We start from the raw sequence: 26565 nt of genomic DNA on the forward strand, positions 1-26565 counted from the left end.
TCCTTAGGAAACAGCAACCTTTGCCACGGGTGAAACCACTCCAAAGCAAGAGAGACCGAGGGGCAGAGGGGTAAAATGCCCCAGGGAAGAGAGAGGGATGAGGATGGGGACGAGGATAGTGACGGGGACGGGGACAGCGGCGGGGCTGCGGGGCACGGTGCCGGGCCGGTGGGAGACAGGGAAAGCCCTGCCGCTCCGGGGAGGCGGGGATTCACAGTTAATGAGGTTTATGATGGAAACGCGGTTCCCGGTCCTCCCCGCACGGCGGCTGCTCCCCGCCACGGCACTTCCCGGCGCTGCCCCGGGCCCGGGGAGGGGCGAGGGCGCGGTCGGGGCCGCAGGGCTCTTCCCTCCAACTCCTCCTCCTCTTCCTCCTGCTGCCGGCCGCCCGCCGGTGCCGGCGGACCGGGCGGAGCAGAGCGGCGCGGAGCGGGCCGGGCCCGCTCGCATCCCTCCGCATCACCCTGCCCGGCTCCGCCTCGCCGAGGAGCGGGGAGCTGCCGGGCTGCTCACTGAGCCCGGTAAGCGGCAGACGCGGAGCCGCCTTCTCCGGAGAGACCTGGCCGGTCCCGCCGGCCGCCGCCGATGGCACCGCGCTGCTGCCGCCAAGTAAGGGGACAGCGGCGAGGGGACGCGAGGCGCGGCAGTGCGGGGTGGTGGGGACGCACGGCACAACGCGGACCCGCGGCGGGCATCCCCTTCCGAGGGCAAAAATCCCGCGCGGGACCGTCTCTTGCCCAGCCCGGCGCTCGCTGCCGCCCCGTGCCCTCGGAGCCGGTCCCGATCCCGTCCCGAGGCCTTTGGGTCGGGTTTGAAGCGGTCTGTGGGGAGGGGACAGGCGTTCAAGCAGAGGAGCAGCGCTGGGGCGAGGGAGGGGGGGAGCCCGTGGGAAAAGCTGCTTAAAGGGTCGGGAAGGACGGGGCAGCATCCTCTTGTCCGCCCCAAGGTGGAGAAGATGGCTTCCACCAAGTCTCTAACACAGCCCGGGGAGGCTGTGTGGTCTTCACCGGTGTCTTAGCGTGTGTTGGTTCTCAGCTTTGCTATAAAACAACACACCCTTTTGCCTGGCAGAGAAACAGCCCGAGTCAGCTGTTCCCCCCACGTTGCCGGGCTGGGGAAGCTCATTAGTGTCTTCCTCATTAAGTAAAAATTGCTGGGGCCATTTGCTTTGGAGGGCAGGAGGATTGAGGAGGTGTTCGGCATGCCCAGCCTGCGGCAAGAGGCTGTCTGCAACTTGTTCTTCAGGTTGTTTCAGGGCATGAAAGGGCAGAGGAACGTATTTCAAAGCTCCTGGAAAGCAGCATTATCCCATGCGAGGTGCAGTTAACCTGTGGGACTTGCTGCCGCACGATTCCTGCAAGGACAGAGGAAGAGCTTCCCTGTGCCAGCAGCGGGAAGCCCTGGGTTTGTAGGTGTGAAGTGATGGAGGAGGAGGATACCTCAGCCCCGAGGCTGTGGGGGCCAGCCGCTGCCTCCCTGCCAGCCCTGCCTTCCTGTGGGAAGGGGCTTTCCCGCAAGACAAACGCCAGTCTGGCTGGGACATGCCCGGGAGGTGGCGAGGGGACAGGTCTCACTCTAAAGGCATCCTAGCTTGGATCCAGCCTGCTCCGAACGCAGCCAGCAGAATTATTCTCTAAAAAGGCAACAGGAGTAAGTCGGGAAGTTGTTGGTGTCCCTGGGGTGAGAGCTGAGCTGTCCTGGCCCTGGCGGCTGATGGAGAGGGACTGGCTGTGCTGGGTCCCCGCTGTCCCAGCTCCCAGTTGGGAGTCGGTATGCCTGCAGCTTGACCTCAGGCCACCCTCCTCCTCCTGTGTCACTGCCCAGCTGTGTGGGAGAAAGCACTCGCCATGCAAGAGCTGGTCATGGTGGCAGATGTCTCTTCTTTGCTTGTCTTTAACACAGCGATCAGGGAGAGGGGAGCACCTCTGAGCAAAATGCTGTTTTCTTGCTTGAAAGCTGCCAGGGAGCGATGCCCTGCAGCTCGGAGTGGGCACAGAGGCCCAGCAAGGTGCTCCTGGCAGATGTGTGCATGTGGCTCTGCATGGATGGGTGGGCAAAGGGAATGTGTAGAGAGCAACAGGCGGGAAGATGGAAAAAGCACATCCCAAGTGTCCTCTCAGGCTGGCAAAATGCAGAGAAGTGCGTTCCCCTGTCATTGCAGAAAATAGTTTGAGCGTGACTTGGTAGGGGTTTGTTTGCTGCAGTGGGACAGGAGGGATTTACACTCCACCCACCAGCTCAGGGGCCTCTCCCCAGTCCAACACAAAAATAGGCTGATCTTCCCAAATGATGTGGCGGGCTGGAAAATGCCATTCATGCAGGGACCCACGGGGCTTCTGCCCCAGGAGAAACTGTTGTGAGTGACTCTGTCTTTCAGCAGGCCCAGCAAGGGATGCAGGCAAGAGCCTGGCTTTGGGCTGTGCTGTGCCCACGGCTACTGGAGAGCTACAGCCTCCGCACGTGCCAGCGTGCAGCATATGCACAGCGGGAGCTCTCCCTCCTCGCACGGTCTCCTGAAGCTTGAGGAGCTGATGTTTTTCCTTCCCAAAAGGCATCTGAAGCAGAAATCTCCCATGGCCATCAGCACACTCCTGCCGAGCTGGCCAAAGGAGGCTCTGCAAGAGTGGCTGCTTTTCTGCCAGCACCTGGACGCTGCCGTCCTACCCACTGCCCGCAGCTGGTCTGCCCCAGACTGGGTAAAATGAGGTCTCCGGTAGCTCCAGTCCTGGAGGGGGCAGGCGGATGCCAGCAGCACAAACCCTCCCAAATCTGTGGCGAGCCCCATGGCACTGTGCTGTGTGCTGGGGAGCAGCCCAGGAGCTGGATCCTCTGTCCTTAGCAGCACCAAGCGGCCAGGGATGGCTGAGGAGGCTCATGGGAAGCAGCGGCTGGCTGGAAGAGCAGCTCCTCTGCCCGCCCATCATTGTCCCCAGCAGCACCCCAGCCCTGGACACTAGGGGTGCCTACAGGCAGCCCTTTGTCATGGATATTAAGACGTGCCTGCTGTCCAAGGCTTGGCCTGGCCACCAACTGCCTGGGCCCCACTGGGGACTGGTCCATCCCCGGCTTCAACCTGGCATTACCCTTGTTGATGTGAATGTTTCAGGCCCTACATGGCCGGGCCCTGGCTCCCATCGAGCTGCACCTCTGCCCGCATCCGGCGATGCTCCCCAGGGTGCCTCCTCCATCATCCCTCAGCTCCCACACCCAGCTCCAGGGCAGGCAGGATGCTCCATGTGCGCAGGGGCTTCCTGAGGGCTCTGGCACCAGCTAATCCCCAGGGAAGGCTTGGGAGGTGCTCGGAGCCCTCCCAGCTCCCCCCTTTCCATCCTCCCCCTTCCACTTCAGCCATCCTGAGTCACGCCGTGCTGACAATGCCAGCAGAATGGCAGAGCCCACATGCACAGCTGGTGGGCATGGAGCGAGGAGGGGAGAGGGGCCATGTCCCGGGAGGTGCTTTCAGGCAGGGTAGTCCACTGTGCTTTTTAATGCTAGCAGGGAGCTATTTTTAGAGAGAGGCAAATTTGATTTAATAGAACATAATTTGCCTCTGACAATTCAGAAGGCGACCGAACGAGCAGCTGGATTCCTAAGGAGGCTTTTCCCTGCCCTTCCTGAAAGCCAAAGCTGACGTGCCAGAAGTGGCATTTGTTATTCCAGCAACTGCTGGGGGAAAGCCCCTTGGGATGGCACAATTGGCTCCGCTTTACTTTACTTCTATTGCTTCATGCTGCCCCATAACCCAACACTAAAACGAGCAAGGGATATTTTCACTGCTGTCCATTGCAGGAGGCTTGGTGCACTGGGACTCCTTTGGGCAGCTGGAGCCAACCAGGAGTCACCCCCCTTTGCATTTTCTTGTGCAGGCTGCGCTGGCTCTGCTCTCTCAGCCTCTCCTTGTGTAAATTTAGGATAAAGAATAGGTTCTGGTCAAACAAAACAGCTCACTTGCCAGGAAACAGAAAGTGTACGCTCCTGGAGGGTTACTTACAGACAGTTCTTCTGGACCAGCCTCGGAAATACTTGGGACAAACCCTTCATCCTGGAAAGGTGGAAACACTGTGCTCCTGGTTGTCCTTTTCCCAGGATGAAGATCCCTAGAAAACCGGTGCCAGTGTGGGAAGACGTTGGGTGGTTTTTACTGGCCCAGCTACACAAGTGTTTTAATAGCTGTGTCCAGCCTCTCCCTGGTTGGTGGCACGGGGACAAGGAGCTGCTGGGGTGAGCTGGGATGGCCACAGGCTGGAGGAAAGATGCTTCGGGGCCAGCAGGGCCTGGCAAGGGTGGAGAGGTGGCATTTCCCTCAGAGCTGTGTGTTGTCCCCACATGAGTGCCCAAGCGCAGAGCAGCATGAGCACACAGCATCATCCCCCTCAGCCTGAGGAAGCTGTGCCCCTGCAGTGCTGGGCAGGAGCAGCAGAAGCATCTCAGGGGATCACAGAATCACAGAACGGTTTGGGTTGGAAGGGACCTTAAAGCTCACCCAGTTCCAACCCCCTGCCATGGGCAGGGACACCTTCCACCAGACCAGGTTGCTCCAAGCCCTGTCCAACCTGGCCTTGAACACTGCTAGGGATGGGGCAGCCACAGCTTCTCTGAGCAGCCTGTGCCAGAGCCTCAGCACCCTCACAGGGAAAAATTTCTTCTTAAAATCAAACCTAAATCTCCCCTCTGTCAGCCCAAAGCCATTCCCCCTTGTCCTGTCAGTACAGGCCCTTGTAAAAAGCCCCTCTCCAGATTGGCCCCTTTAGGCACTGGAAGCTGCTCTAGCGTCTGGCTGGAGCCTTCTCTTCTCCAGGCTGAACAAGCCCAGCTCTCTCAGCCTGTCTTCATCTCCCCCAATCATGTCCCAAAAGCCCTATGAAGGTGGTCACATTTCCTTGCCAACCCTGGGGCTTCCCTTTGTGGCTGAGGTGAAGGAGGTCTGTCCCAGAGACAGAGACTTATCCTGGGATAAGTGCCTGTCCCTGGTGCACCCCATATGCAAATGTCCCTAGGGACACCGGGTGGGTTTGGTGTGGCACCTGGGACCCAGCAGCTCCCCAAAATGACTTGCTCACCTTTGCCAAATGCCTTTTCCTGCAAATGAACAGCACCATGAGCAGGCCAGCCAGCCGCTGGGGGTGCGGGTCCTCCCCAGGCATCACCCCAAGTCGTGTGGCCTTTCCCAGCTCACCCTTGCTCCTCTTTCTCATCAGCTCAGTCTGGTGAAAACCAGGAGCCAATATATAGCAGGGAAGTGGCTGTAAAATCAAGATCAGTTTGCTCTCATCTGCTCCCCGAAGAGAGGCACCTCCTCGGGATGCTGTCTTTTCCCCATGACTGATTTGGTTAAGTGGAGAAGCTAGTAACTCTTGAAGCCTGAACATGGATGGGCTGGAGAGGGCCATTTGTAGGGGCGCTTCCTCTACAACACAGGTTTTTCCCTCTCATCCCGTTTTGAACACAGACTTTAATTCATGATGGTTCTCCACGGTGGATCCAGCTAAAGGTCACCACCAGCTTCAGAGGTAGAGGCACAAGCTGGGAGCTTCCGTTCATTCAGCCCCCCTGCCTCTGTGCGCTGCGTCTTCTCTAATTAGTTGTGTCCTTCCTTCTGCTCCTGTCATGCTGGGTTCCCCTGGAAAACACCGGTGGTACATAAGGCAACAAGCTCCTATCCCCACACGTGGCGTTTGCCTTGGCTCTATTGAGACACGTCCTCCAGCCGCCGGGAGCTGTGGCTGTTGCTGGTTGCATGGTGCCACCCCTGCTGCAGCCGGGCACTGCTGAACTCTTCCTCTCTTTCTATCCTGCTCTAGGGAGGAAGGCGCTGATCCAGGATTTGCTGCCCACACGCTCAGTGGGATGATGCCAGCTGGCCAAGAGCCCCCTGCGCCCCTCACCGTGCCAATGTGACCAAGCCAGCCCAGCACGGCAAGTACAGCAGCTTGTGGCCACCCCAAAGCGGGCCCTGCTGCCTGAAGATGAGCGATGGCGGGTGGATCTCGCTCAGCCCCGCCGAGTTCACCCAGCTCCAGCAGTACACGGACTGTGAGTGCCCTGCGCATCGCCCCGGGACAGGGATGGGGGGCTCTAAAGGCCCGTTGACCTGTGCCAGACTGGTCCCCCACATCCTTGGTGTCCTCCTGGAGAAGCAGATGACTCTTTAGATTTGGGATGGGGAGGCTGGGAAGGTTCCGGACGGTGGGGCACAGCAGGAGGGGCCCTGTGCCTGCGCTCCCTGGAGAATTCCGCTAAGCACCAGCCCCCCTGCTTTGGCGGACGCACACGTGAGCATGGCTCGGTCCCTCCGAAGGCGGCCAGCTCCCACGTTCGTCCGTGAAGCAAAATGCCAGCGAGGAAAGCAGACTGGCTTTTCCCAAACACGTGGAGCTGCTCCGCGGCTCGCCTCAGGTTGCCAATCCTCTGCGGCAGTTTCACTTAGCGCTTTTGCAGAGCAGCCCCTCTCCTGCAGCTCCTGCCAAGAGAGGAGGTTGGCGGTGGTGCGGTGGGGTCCTGGGGCTGCGAGAGGCTGCAGAGGGAGCCCAGGCAAAGCCTGCGCACCTGAAACCGGGTCCTTGAGGTCCTGCCTACCAGAGAGCCAGCGTGTGAGCGTCCTTGTTGCAGCAGGCGATGGCGAAGGGATGTAGCCGGGGAGCAGGACAGGACAGGCAGGAAAGCTCAGTCAGGACCATGGCACAAAGGGAGAGGAGGTGTAAAATCTCTGCTTGGCAGAGGCAGCGTGTCCCTGGGGTGAGCGGGCTTCTGCAGCAGAGGACTTGGAGGCAAAGGGGTCCCCATGACCTCCCCGGAGCTGTCCTCAGGGCTGCTGCACATCCCTGGGGTGAGGCTGACAGCATGGGAAGGCATGGCTCCCAGCTCAAACAAGCCAGTGCAAGCAGCTCCCAGCCCCCTGCCTGCCCGCCCGCCCGCCCGCCATCCCAGACAGGAACGCAGGGCTGCAGGCAGAGGTGTGTGCGTAGCGTCGCTGTCTGCATCTCATCCTGCCTTTCTTGAGTCACAGACCATAAAACACCATCTGTAACGCTGAGCTCATGTTCACTGTTGTCATTCTGTTAATCACAGTGTGGCGAGCAAGGCTGCAGGGCGGGCAGCTGCCTCCTCCCCAGGAGGGTGGTCTGGAAGTGGCAGGGGGATGGGAGTCCTCACAGGGGCTTTAGAAACTCATCCAGCTCCAACCCCCTGCCACGGGCAGGGACACTTTACCCTAGACCAGGCTGATCCAAGCCCTGTTCAACCCAGCCTTGAACACTGCCAGGGATGGGGCAGCCACAGCTTCTCTGGGCACCCTGTGCCAGGGCCTCAGCACCCTCACAGGGAAGAATTTCTTCCTCATGTCTATTCCAAATCTCCCCTCTGTCAGCCCAAAGCCATTCCCCCTTGTCCTGTCACTGCAGGCCCTTGTCAAAAGCCCCTCTCTTTTTCTTGTTGGCCCCTTTAGGCACTGGAAGCTGCTCTAAGGTCTCTTTGGAGCCTTCTCTTCTCCAAGGAGATTCTCAAATCTAATGGCGAAAGGATCTCACTTGTGTGATGCCTTTGTCTCCACAGACTCCACCAAGAAGCTCAAGGATGTCCTGGAGGAATTCCACGGGGATGGCATCCTCTCGAAGTACAACCCCGAACAGGTATGGTCCTGTCCCCTCCAGCCTGCCCCCAGCACCCTGCCAGCTTCCCTAGCGCAGCTCCCTCGGCTAAAAGCAGCCATTCTGTCTGTCCACCTCCCGCCTCTCCCTGTGACCATGCTGCCAGCACTGGGAAAGATGCTTTTACAGATGGGGAGCATCTTTCCCAGCTCCCAGCCACGTATTCCCTCCTCCCCAGCCATCCCAGGGGCAGGCTTGCTGTGCGGCCATCGTACCTCATCCCATCACTGCTGCCAGGAGTCCCTGGCCATGCTGGTGTCCAGGGCTGGCTGCAAGCACTGCAGAGAGATGCATGAGCTGCATTTTGGGGCATTTCCTTGCCAGGCAGAAGCCAGAAGGGATTTTCTGTCTCTCTTCCCCCAAAAGCAAATGATTTTGCTGTTGCCAGCGTGGGACGAGGGAAGGCCCTCCATGTGTTCTTGCTCTTGCCTGGGGAAGGCTGGGGTTATTTTTTCCAAGTGGTGCTTTCAGAGAGACCTATTAATGTGTCAGCAGGACAGAGCCTTTCACAGGGGCTATAATCACTGAAATGAGGCAAAGTGAGAAAAATCAGTGGGCTGAATGCATCAAGGAGGGGCAGCAAAACTACCCCGATATTGAAGGGCACCACAGGACCCTCGCTGTAGCTGGGGCCACAAAAGCCATCAGGAAGGCAACGTTCTGATGTGATGAGGATGCCCAGCAGGGAAGGAGGAGGCGAGGAGACCTGGGGAGGACAATAGTCCCCAGGGCTGGGGGTGGGTTGGAGAGTCCCCCTGCTCCGTGCCCTGCTGAGGGGGAGCAGGAGGCTTTCAGAACCCCCCGCAGGCAGCTGGCACTGGGGATGTTTGGCCCTGCTGCCTCCAAGTCTCTTTAGTTTATATCTCACCACTGGGATTTGGGAAGCTGCTTTTGGGGAGGGTTCTGCAGCTGATGTGCCCAGCGAGAGGGATCCCGGATACCACCCTCCACTGGTGCATCTGCACCCCCATGGCATGCCTGGGGCCCCTCCATCATTCTTCTGTGTCTGCTCCCCAGCCCATTGACTATGAGGGCTTTCACCTCTTCATGAAGACCTACCTGGAGGCAGACGTGCCTGAAGAGCTTTGCCAACACCTCTTCACCTCCTTCAAGCGTAAGATATGTCAAGCCTCCCCCGAGACCCAGCGCCAGAGCCCCAGTGTCTCGCAGCACAACACCCTTGGTAAGCCAGCCCCTGCCACCCAGCTGGGTATGCCATGGCACTTTGGGCTCTCTCCCATGCTACCCCATAGGGACAGAGGTTGTAGGGTGACACGGGCAAGTGGGTGCCATCGAGGCCAGCACACTCTGTCCCATCCCATGGATGGGCTCCCAGGGGCCTCCACTGCTCCAGGCCGGCAAAAGCTTTGCTTGGACTGGAGATCCACAGGGCACCATTGCACTGATTCCTCCCTTTCAGACCTGTAAGTCACTTGATGCCAGCATCTCCATCAGAGCAAGGTGGCCTGTGCACCTCTCACAGGTACTGGTATGCGCATGCACCCAGAGCAGGGGACCTGTGCCAGGCATCCAGCTTCCCCCTGCCCTTGCCCAGGTGGATTTGCAGTGCATGAAGACCTCTGCTGAAAGGACTATAAACTGCAAAGGAAAAGGGAGAACCCTCCCCGGGTGCTTGCCTGCAGTGTTGGGGCTCGAGAGCAGCTCTGGCAGGTGGCAGGGCTCTGCATCCTGCCCGCCTGGTCCCAAGCACTTGGCTGGCCAGTCCTCAGGGGTGGGAGCGCTGCTGGAGACTGCTGGGCCAGGCAGGAGGGTGAAGCCTGCGAGGGCTGTGGTGCCCCTCAGAGAGCCCTGGGTCCAGGATGCCAGCGTGCTCTGGGATAGCAAAAACCTGGGATGAGTGACCAGCCTTGTGGCTGCCCCATCCCTGGCAGTGTTCAAGGCCAGGTTGGACAGGGCTTGGAGCAGCCTGGTCTAATGGAAGGTGTCCCTGCCCATGGCAGGGGGTTGGAACTGGATGAGCTTTAAGGTCCTTTCCAACCCAAACCATTCTATGGCCTGTCTGCTTTGCAGGGATCAATGGGAAATCGCTTCTAAGTGCCCTAGGACGACACACTCCAGAGCCAAAGAGCTGCCAAAGCAACGCAGCTGAGCCACAGCCATCATCCCTCACACCGGCATCAATCCCCAATGCCTCCCCAAGCTGGTCGAGGTCATCTTCCCAGAAGTCCACCACTGGCACCCCTTCTGCTCACAACTCCTCGGGCTCCTCAAAGATCTCCTCCGGGTCCCTGCTCAGCCCTCAGTCACCAGGTGAGCTTGGCTGGGGCTCCGTGGGGACAAGCCCTTCCTGGTTTCCCAAGCTGCGGAACCCCACACCTAGCCCCGGCGGTGCAGCTGGTCAGGTCCCCGGCGTGATGGTGGTGACCTTCCAAAATCAGCGGGTTGCTGGCATCTGGACACCTTTGCTTGGCAAACTTGAGCCACTGACCCCATCCGGTAGAGCCCTCCCAGTCAATTACCTGGCTCCTAGCTAGGGGGGGTTGGAGCTGTGAGTCACGGCTGCCTCCAGCCCCGCGCCTGCCGCAGCAGAGCGTGTCCCCATGGCTTCTCACTGCCCACACCCGCAGTGCCAGAGATGTGAGGGTCTGCAGCCAGGGGCCAACTTGCAGTGTTCAGCCCTGCTCCTGCGATGGGCCCCGGCATCACAATAAATGGCTTCCTGCCCCAGAGTGCTGCCAGCCCCACGTCCCAGCTGGGAACAGCTCCTGGCGCTAATGGCCAGCCCTGCGCCTGGCCTTCATCCCCCGCTCCCTGCCCACAGGCACGAGAGGCGTGGAGAAGAGGTTACCCTTCAGCCTGCGGAAGAGCCACAGCTCCCTGAAAGCTGCCCCCCCACAGCCCCCCGCCCCCCTGGCACAAGTGGTCCACCTGAAGGACATCGTCTGCTACCTGTCCCTGCTGGAGAGGGGACGGGCTGAGGACAAGCTGGAGTGTAAGTGGGACCCTGGAGCCATGGGATGCTGGTCACACATCACTGGAGGGATCTGCTGGGGGTTCACCTAAGGAGGGCTGTGGGGAGGGATGTTCCTGCTCACTTTTTAATGCTGAAACGCTAAAACCACTTGAGAAAACTGCTCAGCTTCACCTCTCTGCTCCCTCCTGCTGGCACCCGTGTGTGACACACACAGAGCTGGGGGCGTATGGCTTTGCTCCAATGTCCCAATGTCCCACAGCACAGTAGGGGCTCAGGTCCCATCCCATCCCAGAGCCCCAGCAGCCCTGACACTGAGCACTGGCTGTCTGGGATGCCCCAGGACCGGGGTGTAACTGGCAGCCGGTTTCTTTTTTCCCCTCCAGTTATGTTTCGCCTCTATGATACTGATGGAAACGGCCTTCTGGACAGCTCGGTAAGCCTTCCCTTGGGAGAGGAGAAGCCTACCTGGGGGTCTGAAGACATGCAGGGCCTGCTGTCAGGGTGCCTGCTGCCCCGGTGTGGTGCTCAAAGCTAGACAGGGGTAAAGGAAGGGAGGAGGAAGGAAGCAGCATTTGCTGTGGGACTGGGGGATGCATGCCAGCTCTGCAGCAGGTAGAAGAATCCACCCACCAGTAACTGTAGCTCTACATCAGGTCACAGGCTTTCAGAAGAGAAAAATCGTGCACAAACCCCTCCCTGGGAGTTTCCTTTTTGTCCTTTGGGTATTGCCCTTGAAACCTGTTGCAAATAAAAATCTGCTTTGTCAGAGCAGCTTTTCTGAGGGGAAAACCCACTGCAGATCTTATGGCAGGTTGCAGAGGAGAAAGCAGCTCCCAGCACCCACTGAGAAGTGGGGAATTGCTGACCCCCTGTGTGGGTGGGAGTCTGGGGTGGACTTGGGTGTATCAGGACGTAGACCTGGGGGCTTGAGGCTGGACACGCTGCTCGTGCCCAAAGCTGTCCCTAAGTGCCAGGCACCGATGTCTTTCTGTGCTCAGGAGCTGGATCGAATCATCAACCAGATGGTGCATGTGGCCGAGTACCTGGAGTGGGACTCCACTGAGCTGAAGCCTGTGAGTGCCTGGGCTGGGGATGCTGCAGGAGCTCTCTGTGGGAGGCAGCAGCCGCGGCTCGCAGGCAGCATCACCGTGACACTGCACCTCCTCCCTCCTCCAGATCTTGAAGACAATGATGGAGGAGATTGACTACGACCATGATGGCACCGTGACGCTGGAGGAGTGGATCCGGGGAGGCATGACCACCATCCCCTTGCTGGTCCTTCTAGGGATGGAGACAGTGAGTGCCCACATAGGGACCTGCTTTGGCCACATCTAGTGCTGCCCACTCCAGAAGGAAAGCCAGGGACTTGCTGCAGCGGGAGAGGAGGGTGGCAATGGAGGCCATGCAGGGACCATACCTGCGCCAACAGGCTATGCACCCATCTGGCACCACAACCCCTGCTCCCCGGTCTCAGCAGACACCCTCACCCTGTATTTGCTGAGCAGCCTTCACCCCCCAGAACTTCACAAGCTCAGTTTTGAGCTAGCTGCAGTTGTTGCCAGCTGCCATGCCCAAGCAGGCTGGGTTTGCTCCCCACCATCAATACAGCGTACTCCTGTTTGATGAATATTTAATCAAAGAATAAGATGAGCATGTAAACTGACAGCTCCTCTCCTGGTGCAAGCTTCAAAGAACAGGAGGGGTGGTTTGGGACCTCTCCTTATTTTGCTCTGTTGCTGTTTCACCCTTTTGGAGTTAATTTCATCGAGGTGCATCCCTAGCCATAGTTTGCTACTGGTAATCATTTGCAGGGAAAATCCATGTTTTTGCTCCATGGTGTTCCTTCTGGCAGTTACTTCCTACAGAGTCAGGAGGGCAGGTTTTCTACTAGCAACATTCAAGAAAATGGGGAATTTTAAGTGGCTTCTGCAAAGCACTCAAGCCTGGACCCAGATCTAGGAGGCTTGGTTTGGTCACCCTGTGGTGGCAGGGTCCATCCCCACATGTGGAGTAACCTTCCTGTTGGCCACCAGCAGAGATTCCCTGGAGCCAGGCTGTGCTGAGGGGCTGTGCAGAGCTGGAGCTTGGTGCCAGGAGTGCCAGGAGCTGGACATGCCCAGGGAGCAGGGGGATACAGCAGCAGGGATGGGATGGGAGCACCAGGGAGCAGGGGGAGCCTGTGGTCCAGCTGGGTGTGAACTGCAAACACACTGGGGGCTTTTCCAGAACAAAAAACTGATGGAAGTGGCAGGCTGAGTGAATGGGGACCCCCAGAACAGGGCAGTGACGCCCCCTCACCCTCTGCTTCCTGCCCTGCAGAACGCGAAGGACGATGGGCAGCACGCCTGGAGGCTGAAGCACTTCAAGAAACCTGCCTACTGCAACTTCTGCCACACCATGCTGCTGGGGGTCCGCAAGCAGGGCCTCTGCTGCTCCTGTGAGTCACAGACTGTTGCCAGGCTGTTGCAGCCCAGGCTGGCAGCTCCCACCCCATTCCAGTGCCACAGGGAGGTGGGAACTAGTCTCCATCAGTGCTGAGCCCCGCAGGTGCTGCAGGGTAAGTGGGGAGGGGATGCTGGGGTGTGATGCTCACCACCTTCTTCTCTCCTGCCAGTCTGCAAGTACACCGTCCACGAGAGGTGCGTGTCCAAAGATATCGCCTCCTGCATCAGCACCTACGTGAAGTCCAAGAGAAACACAAGCGTGAGTAGGTGGCCGGTGCACTTCTGAGCTGGTCGGTCTCCCTTGGAGCTCTCCCAGAGGCAGCACCACCGGCAGCAGCAGGCCCTTTTGTCTGCTGCCCACTTCCCGTATGCCCTTTTCCCATGGGATTTGCCTCTTGGGTCCTGGGCAGCAGCTCGCAGGCATTCCCAGCGTCCAGAGCCTGGGAGGGTAGATCCCATCCCCAGTCCCCAGGGATCTGCAGGACACCAGCCCCAAGGTTTGACATGGCTTCAGGTGGAGATGGGTGTCCCTGATGTCCTGCATGGAGCAGCAGGGAGGGAAGGTGGCCATGTGAGGGGCTGTTTTGGATCAGTCAGCATCCCTGCACGGCACAGCACCCTCCAGAACCACAGCAGCAGCGTAGGGGCGATGGCTGAAGGTCAGTGGGTGCTGTGCCTGCAGTGCCCCCTATACCTTGCAGGTGATGCAGCACACATGGATCGAGGGCAATTCTCCCGTCAAGTGTGACAGATGCCACAAGAGCATCAAGTGTTACCAGGGCATCACTGGCCTGCACTGCGTCTGGTGCCAAATCACTGTGAGTATGTGGGTGCACTGGAGCCGGGGTACACCCTGCAGTGCTCCCTGCACAGCTGGCCATGGGGAGGAGAGGTTCACAGATGGGAAATGGCCGTGTGTCCCTGGCCCAACCTCCCTTCCTCCTGTCCCCTCCAGCTCCACAACAAATGTGCCTCCCATGTGAAGCCGGAATGTGATGGGGGTCCGCTGCGGGACCACATCTTGCTGCCTTCCTACATCTGCCCCGTTGTCCTGGTAAGTGCCCCCTCCTTGCTGCTGGGTGGCAGGGACCTGGCAGGGCATTGCTGTGGCCAACCCGCCTTCCCCAGCTGCTGGCGCTGCCTTCCCGGGGTGGCGTGTGCATCCGCGCCTCTGTTCCCCAAAGGACAGGCAGTCCCACTGCCGGAGATCCGAGAGCGACTCCCCTGCCAGCACCAACCCTGAGGACAGCCAGGGCTTCAGGTTCAACCCCAGCACGGTGGATGGGCAAGGACTGCAGGTAGGTTCCCACGGCGGGGACCATGAGCTCTGCTGTGGGTGCATACCGAGCCCTGCAGTGGCACTTTCTGCCCTCCAGATCAGCCCGCGGCCGGGGACACATCCTCTCCTGGTGCTTGTGAACCCCAAGAGCGGAGGAAGGCAAGGGGAGCGGTAGGTAGCGTCCTGCGCAGGGACAGTATTCCCTTAGGATCAGGGGCTGCCAGTCCCTGAGGCTGCCCAGGCATCTGTCACGGAGGGCAGCTCACCTCTGCAGCATCCCTCACACCTCTCCTTTTCCTAGGGTCCTTCGGAAATTCCACTACCTGCTCAACCCGCGCCAAGTGTACAACCTGGACCGCGGCGGGCCTGCGCCAGGGTACGGAGATGCTGCATCCAGTCCTCTGCCCCCTCCCACTGGCCCCTGCTCCCCTACATCACCCCTTGTCTCTCCTGGCTCTCTCCAGGCTGAGCTTCTTTCGGGACACTCCAGATTTCCGCGTCCTGGCCTGTGGAGGGGACGGCACAGTCGGCTGGATCCTGGACTGCATAGGTGAATGAGGGGCAGCTGTGCTCCCACGGAGCATCGTCCACCCGTGTTCTTGGTGATCTCCTGCAGGTTCCTGATATTCTCTGTGTGACAGGGGATGGGGATCCTGCCAACAGCATTACCCCTGGGTTGCCATCCAAGGAGGGACATGGAGAAGAGCAGGGAATGAGCCCTTTCAGCCCAAACCTCTCTTTCCTCTTGACTTGCAGACAAGGCAAACTTGGCAAAGCACCCACCGGTGGCCATCCTGCCCCTGGGAACGGGCAATGACCTGGCCCGGTGCCTGCGCTGGGGAGGAGGTGAGGCTGGGCGAGCATAGCACAGGGGGTGGCCGGTCTGTGGGCACTGCGGTGTGGCTGGGTGGGTGCTGTCCTGTGGCTGGGCGGGCTCCTGGGACAAGGTTCAGGGGTGCCTCTCAGCCCTGGTGCCTCCTGACGGTGCTTCCTAAAAAATCTGCTGCTGCTTTCTAAACCTGCATTGGGAATGCTGTGCCATCAGCTGAAATCTCTGCCACTGCTGCAAGGAAGAGCCAGGCGTCTCGCTGCTGCTACAGCACCAGCCACCGGCTCCCCTGGGTGTTTAGCACCCAAATAGCTCCATGTGACATGGCTGCACCCCCCTTCATCCTTCTTCATCCTCCTCAAGGCCCATCTTCTTTCCTTTACAGGCTATGAAGGAGGCAACCTGATGAAGGTCCTGAAAGACATTGAGCACAGCACAGAGGTGATGCTGGACCGCTGGCAGATAGACGTCATTCCCAGTGACAGGGAAGCCAACGGAGACCCTGTCCCATCCACCATCATCAACAACTACTTCTCCATCGGAGTGGTGAGTACCACAGGGTAGGGCTGGGCCTTGAGGACAGTGCAGGGGTAGTCACTGGTGCCCAGACAATGCGAGGCACGCTGGAGTCCCCCAAACCATGGCAAAGCAGAGGGAAGAACACGGGAGGTCAGGGGAGCACAGGAGCTGTCACTTGGGTCCCCAGCACAGCCACAGCTTCAAACCCAGCCAGATCAGTGGCTTCCCAGGGGCATTTCCCACTGCCCAAGTTGTGGCTGCCCCATCCCTGGCAGTGTTCAAGGCCAGGCTGGATGGGCTTGGAGCAGCCTGGTCTAGTGGAAGGTGTCCCTGCCCATGGCAGGGGGTTGGAACTGGGTGAGCTTTAAGGTCCCTTCCAACCCAAACCAGTCTGGGATTCTGTGAATTTGCTGGAGTGGCCCAGCTCAGTGGGAACACTCTAGGGATGCCAGCCCCCACACTGGCTCATCCTGTCTTCTTCTGGACCCATCCTTGGCTCACTTCTGAGCTATCCCTGAGCTAATTCCTAGGAGCAGGGTCTGGTTCCTGATGCCATTCAATCCTGGGAGCAGCAGGGCTTTGGGGGAATGGCAAACGGGCTAGTACTGCTCTTCCCAGGGGCTTGCAGCATTTTTGGCCTTGACCATGTGTGCCAACGGTACCATCATGGTGGGGGTTGCCCACCCAGCAGTGCTGCAGGGTGCTTCTAGTTTCACATCAGTTCCTGCCTTATGCCAGGGGATGTCACTGCAGGTGGCATTTGGTGACAGCTTTCGGGTCAGGCTTATACCCTACCCTGAAGAGTAGAGGATGCAGTGAGCTTCAGGAGAGCTGCTAGGGCAGAGCTGCCAGGAGCAGGGTCCTGGGGTGTCCCCAGAGCCCACTGCCCTGCTGGTAGCCCTTCCTTCCTCCCCAGCATCCACTCTCATACAGAGCCCCTATGATGAGGGAAGGAAGCCAAGTGCACTAATTACATCTCACCACATCCATTCAGTACTCTGTGAGCAGCCTGGCCGAGGGTTCTTCCATCGTCTCAGCATGTGCCATGGGGTCAGCAGCTGACCTGAGCCCACATTATCCTGGCCTGTGCCCATAGGGGGCGGAGGGGGGTTCTATTTCCCTGCTGTGCCACCAGCCTCTCTGCGCTCCTTCTCCCTGCAGGATGCCTCCATCGCCCACCGCTTCCATGTCATGCGAGAAAAGCACCCTGAGAAATTCAACAGCAGGTAAGGGCTGCCCATAGGCCCCTCCAAAAGCTGGGTGAAGGGGGATGCCCTGCTGCTGCCGTGCACTATGCGGAGGGGATGTGCCAGAGCTTCCCAGCCTCCCACCAGGCTCCTTTTGCCCTTCTCCCCATGGGACTGTCAGCAGCCCTGAGGACATGGCATGGTGTTCAGCCAGCCTTAGGGGACAGGCATGGTGGGGGTCCAGGGTGCTCCTTCATGCCCCACGAAGCAGTAGCAGGCTGCTCAGACTTGGACACACACCCAATTACGCTCATTCATGCTTTATAATTAGCATCAAATTCCAGAACTGGCATGAGCAGGCCAGGCAGTAAGGGCAGGGCAGGCAGCAGGTTGCAGCTCGCTCCTGCTGTGCTCAGGGTGCATGGAAACGGTGTGATGGCAGCAGGAGCTGTGGCTTGTGACCCTCATCCCCATGTTCATAAATACCTGCTAGAAAAACCCCAAATGGACCAAAGCATCTGTCTGCTCTGAAATCCAGAGGTTACAGCTCCCCCTGGAAGCCTGGCGCAGCGATTGATGCAGGGGATGAGCAGGGGTCAGGGGCTGCCTGGCAGGTGCTGGGAGGGTATGAGGCAGGGTCTGAGGTGGGGGAAATCCCCTCCATGGGGTACCCCACCCTGGCAGCCCTGTTGAGAGGCAGCAGCCCATGGTCAGCTCTGCTAAGATAAAACCACCCTTGTCTCATGCTGAGGGAGTATTCAGCACCCCCATCCTTCCCCTCCACAGGGTGTCAGAGCCGGGTCTGCCCAAGCCACCCGCTGTCCCACAGCACAACTGCCTGGGGCTTTGCCACCAGTGGTCCCTCCCCGCAATTGCTTGTGTCCCCATCAATGCCACAGGTCCCCATCACAACAGCTCCAGAAAGGTTCTGGCAGCCCATCCTGGGGGGTGTGGGCAGATGGGGTAAAGTGCCACTTCCAAGCGGGATGCTGATGCATGTCTGTTCCCCAGAATGAAGAACAAGCTGTGGTACTTCGAATTCGGGACATCGGAGACCTTTGCAGCCACCTGCAAGAAGCTCCACGACTATGTTGAGGTGGAGGTAGGTTTCCTTGGGAAGGTCCCTTGCTCCAGCCATGGCACAAAGGCTTTTTGGGAGATGTTACCTGTGGGTCATAGAGTCATAGAATGGTTTGGGTTGGAAGGGACCTTAAAGCTCATCCAGTTCCAACCCCCTGCCATGGGCAGGGACACCTTCCACTAGACCAGGCTGCTGCAATCCCTGTCCAACCTGGCCCTGAGCACTGCCAGGGATGGGGCAGCCACAGCTTCTCTGGGCAGCCTGTGCCAGGGCCTCAGCACATAGTGAAGAATTCCTTCCCTCCTATCTAATCTAAATCTCCCCTCTGTCAGCTCAAATTCATTATTTCAGCTTAAACAGGGTCCCTCGGTCAGGGCTTTTGGGGGTTTGGGGAGTGGGTGCCATGGCAGCTTTGACCCCTTAGGGTGGCAGGAGGATGCCGTGGCTGGCAGGACTCACTCTTTCACTGCATGGCACACGCTGCAGAGCTGGCCAGCTGCAGGCAGAAGAATAGCCCTGTATTCCCTCCACCCCCCTTCCAGCTGTATTTGAGAGCGTGCCTGGAATAATCTCTGGATGACATGGAAACAGCCTTTAATTATAGTGGGGAGGAGGGTTCATGGTTGGTACGAGCGCTGTCATTTCTCTGCTCGTGCTGGGGGGTTTGGGCCATGTTTGCTGTAAACTTCTGCCTCTTCTCACTCCTGGATAAATGACCCTTTCACAGCTTTGGCTTGAGGGGAGTTTCAGCCCTTCCCAAAGCTCTTATGGAGTAGCTGCACGCTTGGCAGCTGGTGGGGAGGGACACGAATGTCTCACCCCCTTCTCCAGCCACACGCCAATGTCCCACAGCACAGGAAGTCCACATCTGTGGGGTTTGACGCTGCTGGAGATGGGCGTGAGGTGCCCTCCACTGCTTGTGAGGTGCCCGCACACTCCCCACCAAAGCATCACCAGCTGCGCTGCGCCGGCAGGAAAGCGTTAATCCCACAGGATCTGAAGTTGAAAGCGGCAGCCTGTCCTCCCCCCCGCTCCCAGGCAACTGTCAGCCTTGCAGAGAAACGGCAGTTTTGTTTTGGAAATTGGCACTCGCTCCCCTAACAGCTCCTGGAAATGAATCTGCTTTTCCCCCAGCTGCAAATCTCGACTTCCAGCATCGCTGCCAGCGTGCCGTCAGCTGCCCCTGCTCAAAGGGCCCATTGTAGCGCGCTGGCACGCTAACAGGGGAGGGCACAGGCAGGGGGTGATCGCTCCCTGCGTGCGTGGGTAGCTGTGGTCCTGTCTGCCCCGCAGCATCCCCGGAAATCCCACAGCCCAGGCAGCCCTGAGTCGCTCCTGTCCCACTATGGCCAGGTCGGTAGGAAGGATGCCTGCAGCTGGGAGCGACGCTCAGCTCAGCTAGGGATGGGAAAATGGGAAATCGGAGTTCTCTTGCTCAGTATCAAGAGAGTTAGGGTCTTCTCCTACAAATCATCATATCATTAAGATGTATTGAGAACGAAAGGATTCACAGTCTTTCCAAGCTCTGGAGAGACAGCTTTTCACTCCCAAACCAGAATATTCCTGCATTTTGCCTTCAACACAAGGCTAAAAATAAGCTCTTGGAGCATCGAGGAGGCAGAGCAGATCTGAATGCACAAGAGACACTTGCTCGTGTGTGCACCCAGCTCCACATACCTGTGGCTGGCACGCTGAGCGCTTGCAGAGAGGGTAGCAAAAATAAGCTCAAGACCTTTGCTCTTTGCTAGAGGAAAACGACTGGAGCCAAAGCAGCAGCAGGGGTTCATCCAGCCCATTTGCATTCCTCTTGTCAAAGCAAGAGCGGGTAGAAATGCCATTGCATCACCAAAATGCAAGGAATAAAAAGTGCTGCTGTTTGCTGAAGCGCAGCGCGGCAGGCAGAGTTGCATAAAGGAGAATACAAATGCTTCAGAGAAAACACAGTTGAATGGGAAAGCAGCTGCTTCCTCCAGAGGTACCGAGAAAGGGGATCCAGCATCACTTGGGTAGCACGAGAGTGAGAAGACCTGAAGTTAAGAAATGCATTTCCATGGCTGCTGCTTTCAGGCCTGTAGGAAAGCCGCAGGCAACAGATATTTTGCCTTTCACAGGGAATTTTCAGCTGTGCAGACCTGCTGTAAGGATGTGAAGCCCAGGGTACCAGTTCTGTGTGCTTGGCTTGCAGTTTTCTCTCCCAAACCTGCCGTTTTTATCTCTGACATCTTCCCTATCGCTCCCTTCTATCCTCATTTCTAGTTTCCAGATTGCACTTGAAGATAACTGGTTTGAGTTAGGTTTTGGGCAGCCAAACTTTCTGATTCTCTGGGGTCAGTTTGAACAAGGGGAGGTGAGGAAGCATGTGCTGGAGATGCTTGGATGGAGATTTCTCTGAGGCCAAGGTGGAATTGTCTCCTATTTTGGGTTGTAGCACTGAGTGCAACCAAGGTTTCATGTGGTCTCATAGGAATTTGCTTTTCAAAGCTGCCATCTGGGATGTGCAGTACAATTCATATTGAATGGAGGGGAGAGCAGCACAAGGAAAGTGAGGTGGTTGTTGTCAACCCTAGAAAAGCAAAGCCAGGAGATACTTGTTTGCAACTCCAGCCCCAGCCACCCTGGGGCAGGATTGACCTGGAGATCCACTGTGCTTGGGGAGCCCAGCTCCTTTGCTGTGCAGGTGGGGAGAGGAGGCTGGGCTCCATGGTGCTGGGCACCCTGTGTCCTAACACTGCCTGTGCGCCCGGCAGTGTGACGGGACCGTGCTGGACCTGAGTAACACGTCCCTGGAGGGCATCGCTGTCCTCAACATCCCCAGCATGTACGGCGGCTCCAACCTCTGGGGTGAGACCAAGAAGCAGCGTGGTTACAGCCGGTTAGGCAAGAAGGTCCCTGAGAAGCTGCACGCCACAGTGGTCACCGACGCCAAGGACCTCAAGTTCTGCGTGCAGGGTGAGCAGTGGAGCCCAGGGACGACTGGGATGTGTGGGGTTGGCACAGGGGAGCTGGGTATATGACAGTGCTGGCTGGGGCTCAGGGTACGTGGCACTGGAGCAATAGCACTGGAGGGGTTGCTACTGTCTTGGTGTCTTTTGGGGGGACGGTGTGATCCCAACAATGATCTGTCCAAGTTGGAGAAGGAGGATGGCTCTGTCCATCTGCATCCCATTTCTCAGGGCTGGTCATGCTGTGCAATGGTGACCAGAGAGGCCGTGGCTCCCATGCCTGGCCATCCACGTCTCCTCCCACCCTCTGGTGACCATGCTCGGCATAGGGAGGGGAGTTCCAAATGGCACCCATCACCTGCAGGCATGAGGCTGGGCAGCCCCGGTGCTCCCCTGTGGCTGGCAGGCAGGCGCTGCCGCAGAGGAGGAACTGGAAGCAGAGCTGCAGAGCTGGCACCGAGGGCTTTAGTAAGCATCTTTCCAGGTTCCGACACAGCTCTGCCAGCCTGGCTGGGGGAGTGGGGGGCAGTTCAGGAACAGCACAGGACCCAGGCTGTGCCCCACTGGCACCTTGCACCCGCTGCTGCAGCCACTGGGACTGTCCCCAGGCGCACGTGTGGGGTGCAGGCAGCCCGAAGTGCTGGCAGGGCTCCCCAGCACAGAGCAGTGGGTTAGAAAGCACACAGCAAAATAGGAAAAGGGCCCGTATTTTCCACCTGCCAACCTCCTGCAGCCTGCGGCTGGGGTGGGAAACTGCCCCCCTGCAGCATGGCTGCCAGGGTCGGGGTGTCTCCGAACATCCCAGGCAGTCATCGGCTCCAGGCCATGGGCAGCAGGGAGCAGGACAGGGCAAAAGCCTGTTCCAGAGGTGGTGAGAGGCAGGGGTCAGTCTCCTGGGCACATCGCCAGTAGGTAGGAGAGTGTGGACAGACTCAGAGGGCTTCTCCTGGGGGGGTTCCACCAAGGGTGAAAGAGGACCCTGTGGGGAGCGAGAGACCATTACTTGCCCTGGTGTGGAGCACCTTTGCTGGTGTCCCTCCCAGTGAGGATTCTGCTGTGCATCCTTGCTCCTGTGGGGCTGCAGTGCTCCAGAGCACCCAGGGAGAGGTGTCTGCCACCATTTCATACAACAATGCAAACAAGCAAAGGGCTGGGGGTATCTGGGCTGCCTCCTTGCAGCCATACAGGGCTGGGCACTATTTCAGACCAGGAGTATTTTTGCTGCAGAGATTCTGGACATTGCCACTGCCCAATGCTGTGAATGCTGAGCTCAGTGGTCTCAGGGCATGAAAGACACCAGGACACATCCCCCCAGTGTCACCAGCCCCCGTGCCCTCCAGGGCAGGCAGCGGCCCCAGTGTTTCAGATGATGGCAGAAGGTGGGGGATCCCCAGACACAGGGGAACCACCTGTGATCCTTCTCTCTTGCAGACCTCAGCGACCACCTCCTGGAGGTGGTGGGGCTGGAGGGTGCGATGGAGATGGGGCAGATCTACACGGGGCTGAAGAGTGCTGGGAAGAGGCTGGCCCAGTGTTCATCTGTCACCATCAGGTATTTGTCACTCTTCCCAGCTGAGCACCCAGCTGGTGGCAAAAGCTGGTGCCTGTGTCATCCTGTGTTCCCTCTATTTGCACCTTGCAGGACATCCAAGCTGCTGCCCATGCAGGTGGATGGGGAGCCCTGGATGCAGCCATCCTGCACGGTGAGTCCTCAGTGTGCTGGCAGTGTGTTGGGATGGGGCAGGCAGGGCTGGCAGCATGATGGGATGCGGAAGGCAGGGACTGGCAGCATGGTGGGCAGCCTTGGCTCCCCACACAGTGTGGCAAAGCCTCTGGAGGAAGGCTCCTGTGCTTGCTGGTGGGTAGCCCACAGTGTGCCATGGACTCATGGCAAGCAGTCATGGGAGCCACGGGGACAGGGACACGCTTGTTCCTTGCAGGGTGGGTGGGCACAGCCACATGCCTTCTGGGGGGGCTGCAGTGTGGTCCCCCACCATCTGGCAGGCAGCTTGAACAGAGGAGAAATCCTCTGCCCATCCCTGGACGTGATTCTGGAGCAGTTACTCCCATGCAGTGGGATGACATTTAATGACACAGCTGTGGGGCAGTGCGGTTCCTCGCCCCGGTGCTGGGTGCTCCCAGCTTGCTGAGGTTGCTCTGTGGGGTCCCTGGGCTGGGGGTGCCCAGGGAGGCTCAAAGCCCAGGACCACCTTATGAGCTGGGGTTTTCACTTCTCTTTTAGGTCAAAATCACACATAAGAGCCAAGTGCCGATGCTGCTGGGCCCCCCCCAGAAGAGCAGCTTCTTCTTCCTGAAGAGAAGAAACCGAACTCGAGAATAAGCAGTGTGCAAAGAGCCACAGCACAGAGGGCTCCCGGACACACACCCAGTGCAGGGGTCCCCCAATCCCTGCTCTGTGGCAGGGAGAGAAAACTCCCTCCCGAGCCCAGCAGGGATGATTTGTCCTAGGAAGGTCTCGGAGGTTCCTTCCCAACCACCACAAGCATCTTCTCCAGGCAGATGGAGGCGGGGGGCGAGGGCAGGCCGGCGCACAGGGAGCGTGTTTGCCAGCGCAGCGCCGGGACTGGGGTTCCTTTCCCTCTATTTAAATGACGCCCGCCCCAGCAGAGCTGCAGAGGAACGTGCTCCGGAGCAAAGGCCGAGCTTCACTTATTTATTTCCAGCCCTCTGGAAGGACGCTCCATGTTTCGCTGCCCTGGCTTCGTGTCCACCAGCCCCTGCACACGGAGGAGTTATTTATTTTCTTAGCCTAGAGGAGACGGTCTCTGCCCTGCCTTCAGCCACTGTTCTGGGACGGGTTTGAAGCAGCCTTCGCTGCCCTGGGAGCCGCGAGGCGTGGGACAGGCTGGGGACAGATGGTGGCTGGGCCACAGGGGCAGGCGTGGGATGGATGGGAGGAGACTGTGTTTTGAAGGGGAAACGGCAAAAATGGGATTTCGGGGGAGCTGTCAGCCCTGGGACCCCCCCATGCCCCAGCTCTGGGCTTCGTGTTCATATTGATGTGAGTATTCAGCAAACTTTGGGGCAACTTCGGGGGCCACCTTCTTTTTATGAGCCCAGGTTGGACACAAACGCCACTGCCCTTGTCTGCTGGCTGTCCCCCATGGCACCTCCTTCCATGAGGACTTTCCTCTCTCCTAAAGCCTGCCAGCCTGCCCCAGGGGCTAGGGATCCTGGGGACAGACATCAGACGCTCTTCTCACTTGGAAGTGTGTGTCGTCCCCCCTTTTTATATGTCCTCCCCATGTGCTTCACCAGGCCTGTGCTCTCCCAGTGGTGATTTGTGCTGCCTCTGACGCTCCTGGATGGCTGCAGGGAGCACGGGAGAGCTGTTGCACCTCAGTTTCCACATGGCCAGGTCCCCAGCTCACCCTGAAACTGAGGAGCCTTGCAGATGCCGGCTGCTAGAGCCCAGCTGGAATGCACAGGCAGGTTTCGGTGTCATCTCCTACGTGTCCCTCACCAGATGTTTGGGGACAGACCACAGGATGCAGCTTCCCAGGATGTGATGGGGACCAGAAAACGGGCAAATGCACGGAGGCCGTGGTGATCAGGTTGTGTGACCTGCTTCGCGCTGCTTCCAGCAGCCAGGAGTAGGCAGGATGAGCCCACAGGAAGAGCTGCTGGTTGCTTCTGCAGGCACCTGCTGCCTCCTGCAGTGGCCCTTGTGTGGGGGATGCCCAGCTCCCCAATCAGCCCCCATTCCCAGGCAGCTGCCTCCTTTCTGGTGGAGGCCCCTGTGGTGCTGTTATGAATCCAGGAGCGGTGTGTGCCCCATGGATGTTGCCACAGGCAGGAAAACCACTGCCTGTCCGCACTACGTCTCTGCCACAGGGAACAAGTCACCTTATCCTCCCCAGTGACGCAGTGGCTGGTCCCACCTCACGCTGCAGGTCTCCATTCAATAGCATCCTCCTGTCTGTGCAGAGCGTGCTGCTCTCATTATGTTTCAGAGTGAACAGTGAGCTGGAAGAGAGCTGCTGGTCACCCTCCCAGGCAGGGGCAGTGCTGCCGTGTGTGTGCTCTTTCTGATAGCAGCCATAGGGCCCTGCTCACAAGGGAGGAGGTGGCAGCACCCCAGGGGAGCCCCAGCCAGGCTCCATCCCACAAGTGCTCCTCTCAGCCAGGGCACAGGAGGAGCTGCAGTGGGCTGCCACAGCTCCCCCTCCTCCGGCCCTCGGCACCAGCACCAGGCAGGGCAAGTTGGGGTCAGGTGCTCGCTGCAGGGTAGCACCCAGCAGAGTGCTGGTGGTAGCTGAGGAGTAGTACAGAGGGTGCCCTGTGCTGTGGAGCACAGAGGTTGCCACAGCTCACGAGAGCTGTGAGCCGTGCATGAGCACACTCCACCCACAGTGTAAATCCACCCTCCGCCTCTTCACCCGGGGCAGCTGTTAATGTGTACCCAGGTGAAAGCATACGGGAGCTAGGCCAAATAAACCCCGTGTCCCACAAACCAGCAGCCTCCTTTTCTCCAGCCCTTCTGCAGCAGCAGCTGTGCCTGGAAGCCCCCTGCTTGGGGTGGGTGAAAGAACCCTCAGCCATCTCCCTGGCAGTGTTCAAGGCCAGGTTCGGTGGGGCTTGGAGCAACCTCGTCTAGTGGAAGGTGTCCCTGCCCATGGCAGGGGGTTGGAACTGGATGAGCTTTAAGGTCCCTTCCAACCCAAACCATTCTGTGATCTCTAGCACTTTGCCAGCAGGTGGGGTGATAGGTTTGATCCATGGGATGACAACACACGAGGTCAGCAGCGTTTACAGCAGCGGATCTGGATCCATTTCCCTGCCCGCTCAGCCTCAACCCAGGGTTTTATCCCAAGGCTCCAATTAGAAAGTGCCTGTATGGACTCAGCAACATTTTTCACAGCAGACCTGCTCCTTGCACCCGGTCATGGTTTGCTGGCTTAGGACAAAGAGCAGCACTTCGGTCTCTGCTGTTGTTTGCCATTGGTGGTGGCAGAGGCAGGGGAAGCAAGCAGGCACCATGACTGCGCCCAGGGGTCTGGCAGCGTGTTAGAGATGAAGAGCATTCCTTTGAGCTCGAAGTCAGGAGGGAGCACTCAGACGTGTTCTTAAGGGCACGGGGAGCCCAGCACCCTGAGCCAGCGGAACAAGGACACTCCAGCACCGGTCTGCCAAGAGTGACAAGACTCCCATAGACCCCTTCTGGTGATCAGTGAGACGGTCCCTGCCACCTCCCCTGGGAGATGCAGCTTCCATCCCCTCCCATCATGCCAAAGCCATAGTTCAATGGGTCTGGCAGCTGCTGACTTCCTCAGTCTAATGGTGCAAATGTCTCCAACCCAGGAGGGGATCCGCACGAGCTGGGGTGCTGGCTTGGCTGTCCTAGTTCCAGAGATGTGGCTGAGGGAAACTTGAGGCTCTGAACCCTTTGTCCCCTTTGGTGTCTCCCAGCTCAGCCCCATTGATCCCTTGAAGGCCACAGGATGGAGCAGAAGCCTCCACACACCACCCCCAGCTCCAGGCACTGGTGCCAGTGCTGGGGGACCCCTGAAAGCTGGGGAACCTCATTCCCAGCCCCAGCCCTGTCCTCCCACTGTGTGCATAGCTGTGGTTGCCTGCATGGAAATGGTGTCCTTAGCGTAGCGCATGTTGCCGTGTACACCTGGACTGCTGTGGGCTTGCCTCAAATAAAGATGGTGATGAAATACTTGTCCTGGTGTGCAC

The 26565-nt window shown here is 58.7% G+C and overlaps 1 protein-coding gene across 2 annotated transcripts; it reads left to right on the top strand.

Moving 5' to 3' along the window:
- The first annotated feature begins 353 nt into the window (after positions 1 to 353).
- Positions 354 to 26548, top strand: LOC136011653 (diacylglycerol kinase beta-like). 2 transcript variants are annotated; one of them, XM_065673797.1, is made up of 25 exons: positions 354 to 609; positions 5802 to 6033; positions 7552 to 7628; positions 8664 to 8829; positions 9678 to 9917; positions 10429 to 10599; positions 10965 to 11014; positions 11580 to 11654; positions 11758 to 11877; positions 12901 to 13018; positions 13196 to 13284; positions 13727 to 13843; positions 13981 to 14079; positions 14210 to 14323; positions 14402 to 14475; positions 14606 to 14680; positions 14769 to 14854; positions 15061 to 15150; positions 15519 to 15679; positions 16814 to 16878; positions 17851 to 17941; positions 20668 to 20869; positions 22294 to 22414; positions 22505 to 22565; positions 23105 to 26548. In XM_065673797.1, exons 2-25 carry the CDS (start codon positions 5967 to 5969, stop codon positions 23201 to 23203), a joined length of 2628 nt encoding a protein of 875 aa, XP_065529869.1. In that variant the 5' UTR covers positions 354 to 609; positions 5802 to 5966; the 3' UTR covers positions 23204 to 26548. The 2 variants fall into 2 exon arrangements, with proteins under 2 accessions (XP_065529869.1, XP_065529870.1); XM_065673798.1 differs by lacking the exons at positions 354 to 609; positions 5802 to 6033; positions 7552 to 7628; ... (5 more) ...; positions 11758 to 11877; positions 12901 to 13018 and having other exon boundaries at positions 13210 to 13288.
- The last annotated feature ends 17 nt before the right edge of the window (positions 26549 to 26565 follow it).

This window comes from Lathamus discolor, chromosome 3, assembly GCF_037157495.1.
Source record: "Lathamus discolor isolate bLatDis1 chromosome 3, bLatDis1.hap1, whole genome shotgun sequence".
Lineage (NCBI taxonomy): Eukaryota > Metazoa > Chordata > Aves > Psittaciformes > Psittacidae > Lathamus > Lathamus discolor.